The 20,376-nt window shown below is 42.6% G+C and overlaps 1 protein-coding gene across 6 annotated transcripts in view; it reads left to right on the top strand.

Moving 5' to 3' along the window:
* Nucleotides 1-20,376, top strand: part of LOC135485889 (elongator complex protein 3) — a 680,015-nt gene that overhangs the window by 338,075 nt on the left and 321,564 nt on the right. For 2 of the 6 annotated variants that reach the window (XM_064768244.1, XM_064768246.1), the window contains one exon: nucleotides 9,827-9,908. The exons of the other annotated variants lie outside the window; for them this stretch is intronic. In XM_064768244.1, coding sequence (XP_064624314.1) covers nucleotides 9,827-9,908 — 82 coding nt within the window. The remainder of the gene's footprint in view (nucleotides 1-9,826; nucleotides 9,909-20,376) is intronic. 6 annotated transcript variants of the gene reach the window in all.

Here is a 20,376-nt window from a genome sequence, read left to right on the forward strand (position 1 = left end):
CGTTACCAAACGACAACACACGACACAAAAGTGTCCGTCCCGACACGCAGTCGGTCCAAGGCTACTCCAGTAGCCACCAAGCACGTAGCTAGTTTACAAATTAACGGTCTGGCGACACCTTGGCCGCAAAGCCAACTCACGGTTCGCCGACACGATGGCAGCAATGCCAAGGCGCTCCAACCCGCGACTGGACGCAAATAACAGGTGAGAACACCACGACTCTCCGACACACAGCCGGTTCACATTCCACCAGGAATGACGACCACGTTGGTCAAACGGAATTGAGTTCGGCACGTACGATGAACAACTTCTCCTTACAGAGGCCAGCCAGGAACTGCCCACACCCAGTCCAGCTCCAACTAATGAACCGAAGAGTTATATAAGTCTATGTCCATGAGTAATCACACAACGTCCTGAAGTTACCAAAGTCCTATTCAACACACTCAAGCCAAAGGTCTAAATTAACATGTAATAATATGACTGAAATACCAGTTACACATTCAGCCTAACCAGACAAATTATGAATAAATAAAACTAATAAGGCCAACAACTCAGGCCTAACACAAAGGCCTGTGATGCCATTCATCACAGAAAAGCAGTACCTTGAAAACAGAAAATGAAAGAATTTTTCGATTTCCAGAGAGGTTATTGCATCACCATTAAGCCCCCGAAATTAATTACTGCCCAACGCTGCATTTATAGTTCTCCATAAAAATCACCTTAAAACCCACCAAAAAGTGCTAGGCTTTAGTTATAAAGATCATATTTTGTTATTTATTGATAATATGAAATGTTTAATGAGAGAAAATGGCACTAATTAGGCCTTAGTAAGACCTACAATCTGAACTTGTGACGCAGTGTATGACGTAGGAATATCAAACACCTGATTCACAGGATGCCAATATCCAAAATCGCAGCAATTGATCAATTCAAGTGTCTGCTATTTTTTCATTTCACCACTCTGCGAGTTTGATATCACACAGGTTTTTGATTTGACCTACTTTTCAAGGTCACAGAGGTCAAATGGTGTAAGTGAGCTATTTGTGAGGGTTTCTAACCTCTAAAGCTATGAACTTGAAACTTGGTACACATGACCCCATATGTCAGATAATCTCTGACGCTGAATTTTGCATCAATCTGAATCTCGATTTTGTCACCAGGGAGCAAAAACTGAAAAGGTCAAAGTACTCTATCTCGCATATTAGTATTTTTATGGTAGGTACTTTGGGCCATGATACATCACCTTGCATAGACTTTTCAAGATCACAGAGATCAAAGTTCAAAATTTCGCTAAATGAGGCACATTTCTTTACTATTTGACATGGTCCCTTCGAATTTGATGTAGAGACACCTATTTGGTAAATGAGTTACCTATGGTCACTATAATAGTGATACATAAGTGCAGCAGCTTATTGTCCCCGGGAGCTTGTGTAGGGGGACATGGTATTAGTACATGGCACCAACTTTGTGCTTGTTTCAACCCTACAGCTTCTAAACGACTCAAGCAATTTAATCGATATTTGGTGGAAGGAGTGAAGGACATCTGAAGATGTGTCCCACTAAAAATCATCTCGGTTAGATTTCCGGCCTGGCCAGTAGGTGGCAAAATGTTGCGCCGCTCGCCGCTCACCGGACGCACGTTTCCCTTCCGCTCTATAACTTCTGAACGACAAAATATTTTGGATTGAAATTTGGTGTGCTATTAGAGGGTAGGACAAAGGTGTGTCGCGTTAAAAAATCGGCTGAGTTTTATTCTTGATTTGGCCACCAGGGGGCCAAAACAAAAAACACATAAAGTGTTAGAACTCGCTTAATATTCATCTGATCTTTACCAAATTTTTATGGTAGACTAAGCCAACAAAGGTACATGATATATCACCCGGGCTTTTAGTTTCTTCCATTCTTCTGCCCTATAGGGGGCACTTCCTGAAAATCATGAAAATTCCCTTACGCTTTGTGACTTCTGAACGACAAAATATTTTGGATTGAAATTTCGTGTGCTGATAGAGGGTAGGACAAAGGTGTGTCGCGTTAAAAAATCGGCTGAGTTTTATTCTTGATTTGGCCACCAGGGGGCCAAAACAAAAAACACATAAAGTGTTAGAACTCGCTTAATATTCATCTGATCTTTACCAAATTTTTATGGTAGACTAAGCCAACAAAGGTACATGATATATCACCCGGGCTTTTAGTTTCTTCCATTCTTCTGCCCTATAGGGGGCACTTCCTGAAAATCATGAAAATTCCCTTACGCTTTGTGACTTCTGAACGACAAAATATTTTGGATTGAAATTTCGTGTGCTGATAGATGGTGGGCCGAAGGTGTGTCGCGTCGAAAAATCAGCCGGGTTTCATTCTCGATTTGGCCACCAGGGGTCCAAAACCAAAAACTTATAAATTGTTAGAAATCGCTCAATATTTCTCCGATCTTTACCAAATCTTTATGGTAGACTAGGCTCACAAAGGAACACAATATATATCTCCCGAGTTTTTAGTTTCATACATTTTTCTGCCCCAGAGGGGGCACTTCCTGAAAATCATGAAAATTCCCTTCCGCTCTGTTACTTCTGAACGACAAAATATTTTGGCTTGAAATTTGGTGTGTCATGTTCAGTCAATGACAGCCAACAACACCACATGGATTCAAACTATACATTTTTCAAAAAACACCCAACAGCAGCGGAGGACATTCAACGCTATGCTTGTTTCTTTGGTTACTAGTCTGACACAGTCTGAAGTTAGACTGCCCAGAGAGGTTTTATACAGACTGTATTAAACCTCCCTCCACTGCCACACCATTTACTTTTTAAAACTGAGCATGCCTCTTCCACATTTTCAAAATGACCCCCTCCCCCATGGAAGGAACGCTAGCAAGGATTAGACCTTACAACTCCTCCCCCAAATTTCCTACCTGAATTTCAGACTGAAATGATTGAAATCCCTAAAATGTGACACCCAACTGAACCATAAACTTCAGTCAGTGACAGCCAACAACAGTACACCACACGGATTCAAACTACGCATTTTTCGAAAAACACCCAACAGCGACGGGGGCATTCAACGCTATGCTTGTTGTAAAATGTACAAACCACAATCTCAAGTTATAGAAATGCTATATTGCTGCCCCTTTTTGGTGCACTAATTGGCAACAGTTATAAATGTACCATGAAGTTGGAGATACGACTGATTCACTGACACATCAATCATAATTCTCCGATCATGCATCTCTAAACGCTATTGTTTTAAATGGAGATGTCACAAACACATTGGCTCACATTTGGCACACACATACATAGGGAATCTCTCTGTGCGATTCGTTTGGGTATGATTCAATCAAAAAGTATGAATTCCTAGCTTTCAGTTGATATCATCATTTGCATTTTGCAGCCTTGCATCACAGCACACCATTAACTACAAACCCTGATGCCAAAGCCTTTTCAACATCACTAAAATGTCAATTTTTGTCACGATTCATCGAAAGCATTGGTAACAACCCATTCTAAAATATTTGCAGATAATATCATCCCAAAACTTTGGTCCAAGCTTTTTGATAACATCATAGTTAAATGAATGATACTGAAATGTTTGTCAAATTAGCCCCTGATGCCTGGACTGCTTGTGTGAGCCAAGATGTTTATGACATCCCGTTTTCAAGGCAATGACGTTCAGTGTGTTGCTAACTCGAAATAATAGTATATATTTGTCAAATACTCCGAGATCACACAGCATTTGCACATATCTACATCTCCATCGCTGCCCATTCCTGACATACTATCACCAGGTCACTTGTTTAAGGGCCCTGATGGAGAGGGCTCATTAACACACAACGGTACCGTGTGTTGTCCAACTTTCTAAACCTCTCTATTTCTAAACCTCTCTTTTTTTCTATTCGGTGCTGCCATCTGGCAGTTGCAATTTGGCCACCATTTTAAAACCACAATATTTTCTGCTCTCACCAATTTTCAATCTAAAACCCCCAACTTCTACACTAAAATTTACTACAAATGTTCCAATCATAACAATTACAATTACCTAAATTCAGTACATCAGTCAAAAGGTCTTTTAGTTGGGTAGGTCCCTATTTGGCCCCAATTCTCTGGCCAGCCTAACACTGCCACATTGTCACTGGTCATGCCTTACACCTTTCCATTATAATTAAATAATATTCTTCAAACCATTTCCTTACTTCAATTTCTGGATGTGCCGGTGCTGCACGAAAGGTAAATTTTAAGTGTTATTTATAAAAATTATGCATTAGGCATCATTTCCATTTGCACAGTGCAGTAGATGCACTCGTGTACATTCATGTACATTGTTCTGTACATTATTTCCATTTTCACAGTGCAGTGGATGCACTCGTGTACATTCATGTACATTGTCCTGTACATTGGTTGGTAAATTTATTGGCACATGGTTCAGTGTATGCATTCATGTACATCGCCATGTACATTGTCAGCTTTCACTGCTAAAGCCTAGCGAGCTACTTGGTGTCGTAGACTTGCCTAAATTTCCAAGCCTATTATTCTAGTAGATCAAAGCCTAACAAGCTATTTGGTCTACTGCTCATTTAACAAAATACATATTCTCAAAATCTCAACTTGTCGAGTGACATTGTGGCTTGTGCACCCCATTATAAATTCAAAAATTATCACCCTGGTTCGCCAATTTGCAACTCATGCCCATGGGTGACATCGTCGTTACCTAACTTCCGACGGCGCTTCATCAAGCTCTATTCTTAAACCGACTTTTGGCCAAGCTTATGCAACAACATGTCTCAGAAAAAACTCACGTCCCAACTTAAGAAGATGCGCTCAAGCCAGGCAGGAGTTCTTACACGTTGCCTTAATCGAACGACAGAAGCCATGTCTCAAGAGCGGTCGAGGCGCTATGTTAGCGAGTGCGGCGAGAGTATCGAGACCGCCTTGGAGTCACTAACCCAAACAAACATTTTGTTCGCCTGTCAACTTAACGATCCTGATGACATTAAGGAGGCCGAGGGATGGTTTTTGGCGCGGAAGGAGATTGCTGATCTATGTTTGGCTGAAGTCAAGAAATACTCTAGGAGTAAACATATTCCGTCCGTTACTAAGGAATCACAAGAGTCAAGTTCTACATCACAAGAGTCGAGTTCTACATCACAAGAGACGAGTTCTACATCACAAGAGACGAGTTCTACATCACAAGAGACGAGTTCTACATCACAAGAGACAAGTTCCACGTCACACGAGTCAAGTTCTACGTCACACACTTCGACTCGCACAATTTCTTCTCATCGTAGCCACCATCGTCATCATCGCTCCGCTCATCCAAAGGATCTCCTGATTGATGATAGTCATAATTACGCTGTTGCACTGCGACGTTATTATACCCTGATGAAGAAGTTCAGTCAAGATCCAAACTTCAAGCAGATTTACCAGGAAACTCTAAATGGTTACATTGCCCTGGGCCAAGCTAAGAAATCTCCCGCACCAGATCAATCATCACCTCGTCTTTGGTACATTCCGCATCACGGCGTCACTAACATCTACAAGCCAGGAAAAGTGAGAGTAGTGTTTGATGCCGCAGCTACATTCCACGACTCCTCCCTCAATAAGTCATTGCTGACCGGTCCAGATCTGCTCAACAACTTACTTGTTGTTATACAACGCTTCAGACTATAGGCTATAGCCCTGGTTGCCGATATCAAAGGATTTTTTCACCAGGTTAAGGTGCCAGATGTCGACTCAGAAGCCTTATGTTTTCTGTGGAAGGAGGACCTACAGAAACCAGGACCCCCCGATACATATCAGATGACCATCCATATTTTCTGGGCAGCCGATTCGCCGACATGCTCGAACTATGCTCTACAACGTACAGCTAGAGACAACGATAAGCAATTCAGCAAACAGGCAGTAGAAACCGTATTGAGAGATTTTTACATGGATGATTTATCTACATCTGTCGAGGACACTGCTACTGGTATGAATCTTTGCCGGGAGCTGATTGAGATGCTAAGATTGGGAGGCTTTCGTCTTTGCCAATGGATGTCAAACAGCAAAGAGGTCATGAAGAGTATCCAGGCTACTGAGAGAGCTGTTCAAGATATCGACATCGAATGGGACGCAATAGCCGTGCAGCGCACATTGGGGCTTGGAACATTATGTTGGGGATGGAACATAACGGAAGACTGCTTTATCTACACTGTCAAGTCAGAGGAAGTTGCATCAACCAAGAGAGAAGTGATCAGCATGGTTAGTTCCATCTTTGACCCATGCGGATTTTTGGCCCCGTTTATCATTCGAGCCAAATGTCTGGTCCAGGAAATTTGGAAAGCTGGCCTGGACTGGGATGACACGCTGCCGTCAACCTTGCAGAATCAATGGATCGCATGGATGTCAGAACTGGAGTCATTACATGTCTTTGGATTGCCGAGACACCATCCAGAATTTACCTCCAAGGCTCATGATCTGTCATTTCATCTCTTCTCTCACGCTTCCGAACATGCCTTTGGTGCCATTGCCTACATCAGATACATCACTGAAGGAGGCAACATCGTCTGCATCTTCTTAGCAGCCAAGACCCATGTTGCGCCTTTGAAGCCAGCCTTGTCCATTCCGCGATTGGAGCTGCAGGGAGCAGTTCTAGCCACTAGACTTGCTGAGACACTTGAAAGGGAATTCGAGCCACTTAAAGTCAACAAACATTACTGGACAGATTCTACTACCGTACTTCAATACATCGCGAATGAAGCTCGAAGGTTCAAGCCATTTGTAGCCAATCGCATTGCTGAGATAAGAGACCTGACGCAGATAGATCAATGGCATTACGTCCCTACGTCAAGTAATCCAGCTGATCATTGCACACGAGGGCTTCCTGCTTCCTGCTTATCTGCCAGTCATGTATGGTTTTGTGGTCCTGGGTTCCTGTTGAAGAGCCCAGAGAGCTGGCCCAAGAAAGAAGAGGTGTTGAATCATGCTGCTAGTAATCCTACCAGAATAGATCCAGAGGTCAAAAGCAAACCAGTCATACTTCAGACGATGGCTTACGACACTGCCAGGGGGGAAGCGCTCCTCAGGAATGTTAGGCTCAGCGATTTGGTCGACCATACTCATTTCTCATCATGGTCAAGATTGCAAAAATGCACGGCATGGATCCTGAGAGCATTGAGAAATTTCGCATCCCTGATAAGAGACATTAAGCCGATCAAGACAGCAGTGCTACTCGTTGAAGAACTGGAGGAAGCTGAGTTTTGTTGGGTCCAGGAAGTTCAAAAGGAGAAGTTCGGCAAGGAAATTGAATCTCTGAAGATAAATGCACCCGTTGAGAACAAGAGTCGTTTGTCACAACTCTCTCCCTTCTTTGATGGCAGACATCTACGAGTTGGAGGACGCCTGAGAAAAGCCAACATCCCGTCTGAAGCAAAGCATCAGCTCGTCTTACCAACAGATAATGCAGTTGCGAGACTCTTATTCATTGCCGTACACAAGAGATTGCTACACTGCGGATGTGAACATCTGATTGCTGAATTACGTCAGAAGTTTTGGCCAGTCAACGCACGAGTCTTAGCAAGAAGACTGATTTCTGAATGCCTGCTGTGTAGGATCCGCCGTGCCAAACCTGCAGTTCCCCGCATGGCTGATTTACCATCAAGTCGATTGTCAGTCGCTGCTGGAGCATTCTACCATTCCGGCGTTGACTACTTTGGCCCGCTGCAGGTACGAGTCAGAAGAACCACCTTAAAACGATGAGGCTGTCTTTTCACGTGCCTAGGAACGAGAACTGTTCAAATAGAATTGGTGGAGTCATTGGAGACAGACGATTTCTTACTCTGCTTGAGGAACTTCATCGGTCGCAGAGGCCAGCCCAAGACTCTCCACAGCGATAACGGTACGAACTTCAAAGGCGCTAATGCAGAGTTGAAACAGTGTCTTCAACGATTGGACCAATCCGAGATCCTCAGCCATCTTACTCCTCAAGGGATACAATGGTATTTCAACCCGCCAGCAGCTCCTCACTTTGGGGGAGCGTGGGAGAGATTGGTACGCTCCGTCAAGACAGCCTTCAAAGCCACGCTGTCTAAACAAACTGTCGCAGAATCTGTACTTAGGACAGCACTCATTGAAGTCGAAGCCACGTTGAATAGTCGGCCATTAACACATAATGGCACCGATCCAAGTGACTTTACTGCTCTCACACCAAACCACTTTCTCTTGGGCAGAGCAAGCAATGTTATTCCTGTAGATGAATTCTCCGATCGTGAAATCAAGAGCCGTAGACGTTGGAGACAGTCTCAAGTAGTCGCCAATCATGTCTGCCAGCGATGGTTAAAGGAATACTTACCGTCTTTAACCCTACGCCATCAGTGGACCCGGGAGCAGAGATCTTTAGCTGTCGGTGACTTGGTACTGCTAGTGGAGGATGGATTACCGAGAGGAAGCTGGGAATTAGCCCGGGTCGAAGATGTCTGCCCAGGAGATGACGGAAGAATTCGTACTGTCAAAGTCAAGACCTGAAACTCTTCATACGTGCGCCCAGCAGCTAAGTGCTAAGTGCAAAGTGCTGTCACTGAGTGATGTGCTGGTAACCTCTCACTCATATCTAGTACCTTTATGACCATACAACTTCAAGGAGTTGTGTGTTGGGACAGTTTCGGAATGTCGGTCCTTGCTCAGCGTTATTTATTGCCTCCTTTCCTGGCCTATATCGAATGCTTTACATGGTAAATTGTTATCATGACCTTTTTTCTAGTTCTCAAGTCTCTTCTTGTGAGATTTGAAACTGGTGTTCTTTATGGCTTGGCAGGGTTGGCTCGGCACACGTAATGTTGAGAGTGGATGGGAGTTTCTGAGGTTGTGCCATATTTGGGACATATGTTGAGTGTTGAATTCACGGACTTTCTAGGATTTATGTTAATACGTTGGACTAACTACATTTCTTGCCAGTAAGCTTGAACGTCTCTGACGAACTCTCTAGTACATTCAGTACGGTACATCGCTGTTGAGACATTGGAAAACCATGCGCGTGATTGGACTCTACTGAAGCACAGACTCCAAGCTTCGCTGTAAAATATTCGCGCCTTGGTACCACCATAACACATTGGTACAGCCTGGCTCAACCAATAGTGATAATGAAACGGTCAACACATTTGGTACAGCCTTACTTAATCAAATGTGATTATGATACGTTTGCGCAATTGGTACAGCTTCGCCTAACCAATTTCGTTTGTGGTCTTCGTCTTCATGCATCGTCTTTCAGATTCTAGAGCAAATGGGCATTACATTATACATTACGTATAGGCATGACTCTGTCAGGGCGGTGGCTATGTTGTCCAACTTTCTAGACCTCTCTATTTCTAAACCTCTCTTTTTTTCTATTCGGTGCTGCCATCTGGCAGTTGCAATTTGGCCACCATTTTAAAACCACAATATTTCCTGCTTTCACCAATTTTCAATCTAAAACCCCCAACTTCTACACTAAAATTTACTACAAATGTTCCAATCATAACAATTACAATTACCTAAATTCAGTACATCAGTCAAAAGGTCTTTTAGTTGGGTAGGTCCCTATTTGGCCCCAATTCTCTGGCCAGCCTAACACTGCCACATTGTCACTGGTCATGCCTTACACCTTTCCATTATAATTAAATAATATTCTTCAAACCATTTCCTTACTTCAATTTCTGGATGTGCCGGTGCTGCACTCCGTGAATCAGTTGTTCCATCTCTTTACATCTCCATCACAGCCCCTCCTGACTTACTTACACCAGGTCACTTGTTTGAGTGCCCTGATGGAGAGGGCTCATCAACACACAACGGTACTGTCAGTCAGTTGTTCCATCTCTTTACAGGGCTTTGGTATGTTATTGATGGAAGAAGCTGAGCGTATTGCATTCGATGAACATGGATCCATAAAAATGGCTGTGATATCGGGTGAGTATGTATATTATGTATGTATTTACATGTATTTTTCTAAATGATAATCACTTATGGCTGGCCCCAAGGGGGACTATAGGCAGGAGCAGAGGGGCTAATTTGGCTAATCTTCAGGTGACTAGTATACACAGTACGGGCCCTCGGATCAAGTCATATTCAGCACTAAATATATTCCTCGTACAAGCGTGAGTCATTTCAACATACTGTGAGATGTGAGAGACAATTTGAGCAATAAAAATGAGGCATTTTTGTCGATCTCGCCTGTTTCTCATCGTTTGATGAAGCACCTTGGCTTTGCCGATTAGTTGGCGTTCCCAAAACTCAAGCAAGTCGCAGTGTTTTGCGCACCCAGACTGATCATTCAAATATGTTCAGTTGCCGTGCGAAGTTGTGACTGTAGAATTGAAAATATCCGAGGCATAACATTTTTGGGAAAGCCTCACGGTGGACATATTCGCGGCAGAATATTTTCGCGAGTGAAGAATTGTTATGCCCCCGCCAATGCGTAAAGCATGGCGGAGGCATTATGTTTTACCGATGTCTGTCATGCGTTGGGCGTCTGTAAACTTATCGTTTCCGCTCATTTTGAGGAGAACGCTTTGAGTGATAACCACGAAACTTTTTTTGTGGGTTGACCTTTACTAAAGGAAGGTTCCTTTTGAAAACCGGTTCGTTCTGATTCTCATGGCCTCCAGGGCGGCGTGCTTGAAATTGGTTTCCGTCAATTTCGAGGAGAACTGTTCATCAGATCAAATTCATTTTTGCTATGTACCTTGATGGTGACTAGGGGAAGGTTCCTTTCGAAAACAGGCTCATTCCGATCGTCAATATGGCCACCAGGGCGTTGTGCTTGAAATCAGTTTCCGTCAATTTCGAGGAGAACAGTTCTTCCGATCAAATTTATTTTTGGTATTTGCATTGGGGGTGACTGGAAGAAGGTTCCTTTCGAAAACTGGCTTGTTCTGATTGTCAATATGGCCACCAGGACGGTGTGCTTGAAATCGGTTTCCGTCAATTGCGAGGAAAACCATTTTTCTCGTCAAATTCATTTCTATGCCCCCGCCAATTCGTAATGCATTGCGGAGGAATTATGTTTTACCGATGTCTGTTCGTCCCGTCCATGCGTCTGTCCGGTCTGTGCATCCATTAGCCGTCTGTAAACTTTTCGTTTTCGCTCATTTTAACGAGAACACTTTGAGTAATAACCATGTAACTTTTTATGTGGGTAGAAAAAGATGACGTGTACAGCAGGCATAACAGACCAATAACTGTTTCACGATGTGAACTAAACCCAGTCATCTATGACACCAGCTGCCCGGGGTTGTCTGAAAAACACTTCACTTTCCTAATACACCAACTCAATGTGCTCAATCAGATTCTTGACTTGGTCACCAGGGGGCCAGAAGCGGAAACCTAAAAAGTGTGATATCTCTCTTATGAGTGACTCGTTTTCGATAACATTTCAATGGTAGGTTCTCCTAGCTAGGATACATCACATATTATATGGGTTTTTTTCATTTGACCTAGTTTTCAAAGTCACAGGGGTTAAATGGCGTAAATTATCCGTTTGAGAGTAATTATGGCACGTTTCTTAACCAATTAAGCTATGAAATTGAGATTTGGTGAACATGACTCCCTACATCATGTTAATTCAGACACCGAATTTTGGTCTAATCTGATACCCGACTTGGCCACCAGGTGGCCAAAACTAAAAAAGGCAAAAAGTGCAATATCTCGCTTTAAAGTGACTTGTTTTTTTCAATCAGTTTTTTATGGTAGGTACTCAGAGCAAGGATACATCACATATCCTACGACTTTTCGATTTGACTACATTTTCAAGGTCACAGAGGTCAAATGGTGTGAATTGGCTATTTGAGTGTAACTAGGGCACATTTCTTAACCGCTAAAGCTATGAACTTGAAATTTGGTACACATGACTCTGTCATGTAACCTCTTGGGGAGCCGGGTTGTATTGGATCTTACTGCAGACTGTCAAGAAGGCCAAGTTGTCTACTAAGATAATTTTTTTACAAGTACTGAACTGCATATTGGGCTCGAGCGAGACTGAAAAATTGGTGGATGTGGCACAGTCCGGTGTAACTGGAGAGGGAATCCTCCAGACCTTGCCAAGTTCAAGACAAGTACTGCTAAAGCAAGACTGCAAGAATTATTTCCTATGTTCAGGTTTTATAAAGACAGGAGCCTTTTAGCCATTGGATGGTATGATAAAAGACCTGTCAGCTTGCTCTCCACAGTAGATGATGATGGTGTCACTGAGAAGCGTATTCGTTCAAGGGACCATGCTGGCGGATTTCGAACTGTCCATAAGTCAGATGCAATAGATCATTTCAACACATATATGGGAGGAGTTGACAAAGCTGATCAGAATAATACTTACTACTGCCATGATCACAGATCTATCAAGTGGTGGAAGGAGATATTTATACATTTACTTACTACAGCTCTCAGTAATGCCTACTTCCTCTACTGTGCATCTGTACCAGCAGCTGACAGGATGACTAGCTAATCATTCTGTCTCAAAATTAGCCATGGACTTTTGATTGGATATCAGAGGGTAAAAGAAAAATCTGGTCATCCTGCTGGATTGGTTGACCCACCACAAAGGCTGGATGGGCTTCCACATTTTCTTGGCAAAGCAGAGGGACGACCAGACTGTGCAGTGTGCACCATCCGTAAGTTGAGGACACCAGGATCGTAGAGCCAGTACGTTCACCGTAAGCGAACAAACAGGGGGTGCAAGCCCTGTCAGCCAAGCATTCCTCTCTGTGACTGGCCATGCCATGATCTATATCATTCCAAAGCTGATTACAAGAGATACTGGCAGGAGAACTTCCAGCAGTAGAGGAGTTAGTAAAACTAATCACTCATTACTGTCAATTCTAATCTGTGACACTCTGTTTTTTATAGATAATTTGGGAAAAATGCCACCCCCTAGATAATATTTGAATGCTAGAGCAAGTAAAGCACTGTTTCTCATCTAAAATAGCAGAAGGATGGGTTTAGAATTGCCAGGAATGATGCTGTGTTGCAGTAATATCACTGCATCCATTGTTGTGGTATCATGGCATTTTTGCTTTTGGTAGGCCAATTTGGACTTGTATTCTAGGGGTCAAAAATTCCTCAAAACCCCCCAAAAGTGACATAAGATGCAGAGAAACTGCAGGAAATAAGATTACACATGTGTTCAATTGCATTTTCAGAGTTTATTTCCCCCAAAAAATAGCAAAAATAAATTTGTTACATAATTTGGGAAATTGTGCACGTTTTTGTTGAAAAAACAAGGATTTTATCCAAAAATACATCTGAGTTCACAAATTACAATTAGTCCATCTAAAAGAACAGGAAAAACCCTAAAACAATATCAATTATCCAAAGCTCTAGCTCCAACAGCCAATGAGCTATGAATTGTTAGAAAAGACACACAATTTATGAGGGTGACACCTAAAAAGAATCCGGTAATGAGGTGTAATTAAATGTTAAAACAATTCGGTATCAAGAGGGTTAACCAGGATAAATTCCTCACCACAAACTATCTGTGCGGTGAGCACAATGACTCCTTGCCATTTCATTTTTGTAAAATAAGACATTTCACTACTATAATTGCTCATATATTCATGTTCACACGAACCCAATCATCAGTCAGTCAAAATTTGAACAAAATTAGCCCAAACACAAAGCGTCCTCAGAATAACGTTTGCAACATTTCACTCGTTTTTGAGGTTTCTTTGTGAAAGTGGGGTTTATAAAACCATTTTTTTACAAAGATAAATGAACTCTAGGTAAAATAGCATATATATTCTTGTTCAGGCAATCAAATTTTTCACTCTGACAGTGGTTTCAACTAAATTTAGGCAAGACTTCGACCAATATTGAAACACTATATTTTCTAAATTAATGCAAAGCGAGTGCTTACAAATCCTGTTTTTTTGTAAGATGAGACATTTCACTGCAAAAACTGCTGAACTATATTCATGTTGTCATAAACCAAATAATTAGTCTATCAAAGTTCTAACAAAATTGGCCAAAACATAAAGCATCCTAAGAACAAAATAGCTTTGATAATCTTTGTAAAATTTCTGTTCATCAAAGTCACTATTTTCGAAAATCAACCGTGCTTCCAGCGTCCTAGCTACACTAAATAATGTTATTAAGCGTAGTATATATACTAGTATTAATCTCTACCTAAGATGAGACATTTCACTGCAAAAACTGCTCATATATTCATATAGTCACAGACCTAATAATCAGTTTGTCAAAGTTCCATCGAAATTAGCCCAAATATATAGCGTCCTAAGAACAAAATAACTTTTCCAATCTTTGTAAAATCTTTGTTCATCAAAGTCTCTATTTTGAAAAATCAACCATGCTTCTAGTTGAGTTGGAGTAGTGGCGGGTGTGGTCTTCAAAGGGTTAAAGCTAACGTGATTATGATCAACTAAGCTAAGACAGTTTTTAGCATACCTTTTGGAAGCTTATTCGATACTGTGGCGTCTGTATCATGAGGCCATGAGGCCATGAGGCCAGTGGCTCCTTTAAGTTTTCGTATACACCGGTTGGTGCTGCCATCTAGGTTGTAGAGCATCCCGGAAGAGAATAAAGCTGTGTGATTGTATTCCCGGATTATCGTTGTTATTTACATTCTGCAACGGATTATGGTACCTTTGGGGGTCACCAAATGAACATTACATCTGGCCGACTCTGGCAGGACTGCTAAGAAGTTAGATTTGCGAGGATTGTTGCAGAAATTAGTGTGTAAAGATGATGACCTAGCTTTGCAGAATCTGTAGCCTACAGGCAATAGGCATAGCCCATACTGAGACTGTACATGTGTACGTGAAGTGTTGCAAGGTATGTCGTGTATATTAGTGGCAGGACACTCATTTGTCGAACGGTTCGGACGTGAGTTCATACATGAAATCGGGGCGGGGAATAAACCCGACATTAACAGGAGCGTATTAGTAGGCCTATTACGGAAGACGCTACCCCTGGTCTGACTGAATTGTTCCCAGCCGCCAGGGTGTGTGTCAAACAGGAACCTATCAAGGAAAAAGTGCTCCAGTGGTAAACAATTATTATAATTGTTCATTTGGGAATACCAGTAACAACTCGACCATGTTGGCATCGCATGGGCGAAGGCATCTGAAGTTACCAGTGTTTGATGAGACCAAGTTGGACATGGAGGCATATATGGCAAATTTCAACGCTATTACCAGGAGATCACTCTGCCTATAGGAGTGATTGTCGGGTATGCATTTCCCGCAAAGATGAAGAAGGATGTTGAGCCTGAGGCCTCAACCTGTGCAGCCTCAATGGGAACCTCCTCCCAGATCCCAGATGACGAGTTGTTAATCAAGTTCAAAGAGAAGATGCAATCACATCTTGAAAAACTGTACGAGGATTCATGTGCCGAAAATAACAAGCTGGCTTCCATCCTGATTGAATTCAAAGGGTCTTTTCCACAGTCTCCGACTGACATTTGGGAGACAGACTTCATGTCTCATACCATCGATACGGGGGAGGCGAAGCCGTTCGGACTACCTTTGCTTCATTACGGATACAAAAAGGAGGAACAAATTCGAGATGCCGTGAAGGACGGGCTGGCTAGGGATATCATGCGTCCTCAGATAGCGCATGGGCCAGTTCACCAGTAGTAGTCAGCAAGAAGGACGGGACTAGTTGCTTTTGTGTCGATTTTCATAAGCTGAACTCCTTGACTAAATCTGATTCATATCCATTGCCACGTTTTGATGATTGACTCTCTACACGGAAGCAAATACTTCTGCTCAATTGATCTCCATGCTGGCTACTGGCAGGTTCCTGATAGATCACAGGAAGATAAGGAATGAACTGCGTTTTTTACGAATGACGGTTTATTCCACTTTAATGTTCTCCCTTTCGGTTTATGTACTGCGCCGGCGACATTCGAGAGACTTATGGAAACTGTCCTCAGGAATTTGCAATGGGAGAAGTGTTTACTTTATCTCAACGACGTGCTAGTTTTTGGAAGACCGATTGAATTCAAAGGGTCTTCTTTTCCACAGTCTCCGACTGACATTGTGGAGACAGACTTCATGTCTCATACCATCGATCCGGGTAGACGAAGCCATTCAGACTACCTTTGCGTCATTACGGATACAAAAAAAGGAACAAATTCGTGATGCGGTGAAGGACGGGCTGACAAGGGATATCATGTCGTCCTCAGATAGCGCATGGGCCAGTGCACCAGTAGTAGTCAGCAAGAAGGACGGGACTAGTTGCTTTTGTGTCGATTTTCATAAGCAGAACTCCCTGACTAAATCTGATGCATATCCATTGCCAGGTTTTGATGATTGTATAGACTCTCTACACGGAAGCCAATACTTCTGCTCAATTGATCTCCATGCTGGCTACTGGCAAGTTCCTCTTAGATCACAGAAAGATAAGGAACGAACTGCATTTTCGACGAATGGCAGTTTATTCCACTTTAATGTTCTCCCTTTCGGTTTATGTACTGCGCCGGCGACATTCGAGAGACTTATGGAAACTGTCCTCAGGAATTTGCAATGGGAGAAGTGTTTACTTTATCTCGACTACGTACTAGTTTTTGGTAGATTGTTTGAAGAGATGTTGGAGAACCTTCAAGCAGTATTAGAACAGCTTCAGCAGGCCAATCTGAAGATCAAGCCAAGCAAATGTATGCTCTTCCAAAAAACAGTGGAATACTTGGGTCATCTGGAGTCCGAGAAGGGAATTAGACCATTGAAAACAAAGATATCAGCACTTGAATCATGGCCGTCATTTGCTAAAGTACCTGTATCCAAATTTAGAACTGAGGTTAGGAGATTCCTCGAATTTGTTGGTTACTACAGAAGATTCATTAGACATATGAGTCAAATTGCATCAACACTCTATGCAGTGACGAAGGCGGACAGCAAGTTGGTTTGGACTGTATACCACGAGAGCTGCGCCTACGAACGCACTCGTATAAGCTTATCCAGATGTGAAAGGAGGGAACTTTATCTTGGACTCCGATGCATCCAACACGGGTCTAGTAGCTGCTGTATTGAGTCAAATCCAAAATGGACGCGAGATGGGGATCGCATATTTTTCAAAGTTGCTGTCAGATGCTGAAGGGAAATAATGCATCAGGAAACGCAAATTCCTCGGAGTTGTGAAATCAGTAGAGCATTTCAAACCCTACCTGTATGGCCAGGACTTCCTCAACCGGACAGACACTGCCGCTGTAAGCCAAATGCTCACCCTTTCCGATGCCAACGAGCAAATTCAACGATGGCAGTTATTTATGTCTCAATTTAAGTTCGCCACTGTACAACGCCCAGGTCGACAACATGTAAACGCTGACAACATGAGCCGACTGACATGTGATCAGTGTGGGAGAGATGAAGTACAGGAGCCACATCGTCCACATGGGAAACCTAGGAAATACTGCCTAAAGGAGTCAGTAGATGTTCCCCAATGCAGCCACACTGAGGATACGGACGAAGCTGTTGAAGACACCATAGATGAACTTATGTTGGGTTGTGCTGAGGTAACAACACGAGCTCAATCTCGCAAGCAAGCCTAAGTTACTCCTACATCACCATATCCCCCTGTTGACCCATTTTAACCAGAGAAGTCCTCATTTGTTTCCGATTTAGCCAATCTTTAGAAAAGCAACCTAGACATTGCGCCAATACTCCCGTTGAAGTTAACAACATCTGAATACCCAAGTTACCGCTCTATTTCTTCAGAGAACCTCAGTGAAAAAGCCCTCCGGCAGCATTGGTGAAGGCTAACTGTAGAAAATGGCGTGTTGTACCGAAGATTGGAAGTTCCAAGTAAGCCATCAAGGATGCAGCTAGTATTGCCACGGATACTGTGTGCAGACACAATCAAAAGGTTACATTCCGACCCATCTGCTGGACATCTGGGAACTTATAAAACACTAGAGCGAGTAAAGGCTAGATTCTATTGGATTGGATGGCGACGTGATGTCATGAGATTTGTTAGCCATTGCGAAACTTGCGATATTTAAAGCGACCTCATAAGAAACAACATGTACCCTTGACACAGCAACTATTCAGTGAGGCGTTTGAACGAGTATCGATTGATATAATTGGCCCACTCCGACAAACACCACAGGGTTATCGATACTGTCTAACCATGGAGGATAACTTTACCAAGTGGGTGGAGGCAGCACCACTAAGGACAATGGAAACAGAAGAAATTTGCCAGGCCATTATCAAAGACCTGCTATCTGGTTTTGGGGCATGTACATAATCCATAGCAACCGCAAAGCCCAGTTTGTATCTAAGCTGTATGGGCGACTTCTACAGAAACTTGCAATTGATCACTCTTTTACGACCCCTTACAAACCAAAAAGTAATGGGTTGGTTGAAAACAAGATCCTGAAGAGTATGTTAAAGTCCTACGTGCATGACCACAAACAGAGGGTCGGAGACTTGGACACGATGTTACCGTTATTCCTCATGGCTAGAGATCATCAGTTCATAGTAGTTCTGGCAAAACTCCTCACTTCATGATGACGTCCAGAGATATGAAGGTTCCCATGGACCTATTGTACACCGTACCATCCGAGTCTTCAGCATCCGTTCCTGACCACGTAAGACCACTAGAGTCTAGATCCAATAAAGCCTACAGCATTGTTAGAAACCATCTCTGAAAGGCTCAGAGGATTCAAAAGTCACAGTATGCAGTTCGCAACCCAAAGTACTACAGCCTGCGTAATGGTGATTTTGTTTGGTATTTTAACCCTAGGAAGACATTTAACCCTTTCGCTGCGCCGCTCAAAATTATTTCAATATTGATTCCTTGCTGCCCCCAAAATACTGTAAAACCCAATTTTAACATAGGTAACTTTGAGGCCAATATACAGCCTGAAGGAGAAGAGATAGAGCTTTGGACTATCGGAAAAGGTTGTTGGGGACAGCATTGACTTTCAAATTATGCATTTGTCAATCACCTGAAATTATGTTAATTAACTAAATAACGCTAATTAGTATTAATCAACGAGGAGAAAAACACCATTTTTCATCTTGACCCAGGCTATCACTATCATCCCCTCGGACCCTGAATCATGCACACTTTCAATCCCCATGCACGCTGTGTACATCGGCATTATGTTCAGAATCATAATCACTAATCAGACTCGTCTTCTAACGCCTCGAATTCACTATTTCATCAATTATTGATTCTGCAGTTCGTCGAACACGTGACTGAGGCATTTAAATTTGTTTACAAAACTTTGGACTCAAAATATCGCCTAAACTTTGAATAAAAACACCGAAGTTTTCACCAAGAAATTGGAAGTTCTAGCGGTAAACAACATGGCAGGACACCTAGCGACAAGTTACTGTACTAATTTGCTATTGAAAACATCGTCTGATTCAGGTCTCTCCCAAGTCGCAGTTCTGCGTACATCCGCACAGATCGGAAATTTTCTTTGGTCGCAAAAATGCGTACATCCGCAGCGAAAGGGTTAGGGGAGATACATAGACCTTGGACAGGACCTTTCTTGGTCAAGGACTTCCGCGATGATTTCACTGTGACTATGCAACACCAATCCGGAGGATAACGACGGACACATGCAGATAAGCTTCGCCATTGCTAAGGGCATGGCTACCGAGAAATGGATGCGCTAAGGGTGCATTTTACGTTGCTGTGCCTTGGGGGCTTGCGTGTTGGCACTCCGGACACATCCCAGGGTGTGTGTGACCAATTCGTCCATCTGACTGTTTGACGGTGTGACTCAGGCAATTCCAGTAGGCCTATGAAACATTATTATTGTTCCAAGTAATCCTCATTTTAATAAGCATGTTTGTTTCTGCACATTGTGTATGTTCCAAGTGCGCCACAGTATCATAGTTTTTGTGTGCTTACGTGTGTGGGTTTTTCTAGTTTTTTTACAACTTTTTAGTGTGACTGTGTGGTTTTTTCATCTGCTTGTGTGAATGGACTTTGCATGAAAGAGAAGAATGAGAAGTTGTGTCAAAAAGAGACCGGACTGTTCCGCTTGTCATCAAAGTTGGACCCTCTGTATATTTCATATGCTCTCATCTTTCTGGGTGTTGTGTTTTTGCGTGACATATTACTGAACGTTAAGAGCTAAATGAGTTAGTTGTCCTACACACCTTTGTATTGATAATTGGTCTTTTCCATGCAGAACAACGGCTTTATAATATTGTTCCTCTTGTCTGTCTTAAATAATGCGGGTTTGCATCTAAGACAGGACATAGGTTATGCTAGGTTTATCAGGCACGTAAATTACCTTATTTCACTATAGCAATAGCGGGTGAGAATTTGGTTTGAATTACATGGATTACTAGGTACCAGCTTGTTTTACGTATAATTGCGGTTTTAGGTGCACAATTTGAAAGGTTAATTCCCGTCATTAGTTATTTTTGAGTTAACGAAATGTGGATAGTGATTCTTACTGCTAATGATT

Source organism: Lineus longissimus, chromosome 4 (assembly GCF_910592395.1).
Source record: "Lineus longissimus chromosome 4, tnLinLong1.2, whole genome shotgun sequence".
Lineage (NCBI taxonomy): Eukaryota > Metazoa > Nemertea > Pilidiophora > Heteronemertea > Lineidae > Lineus > Lineus longissimus.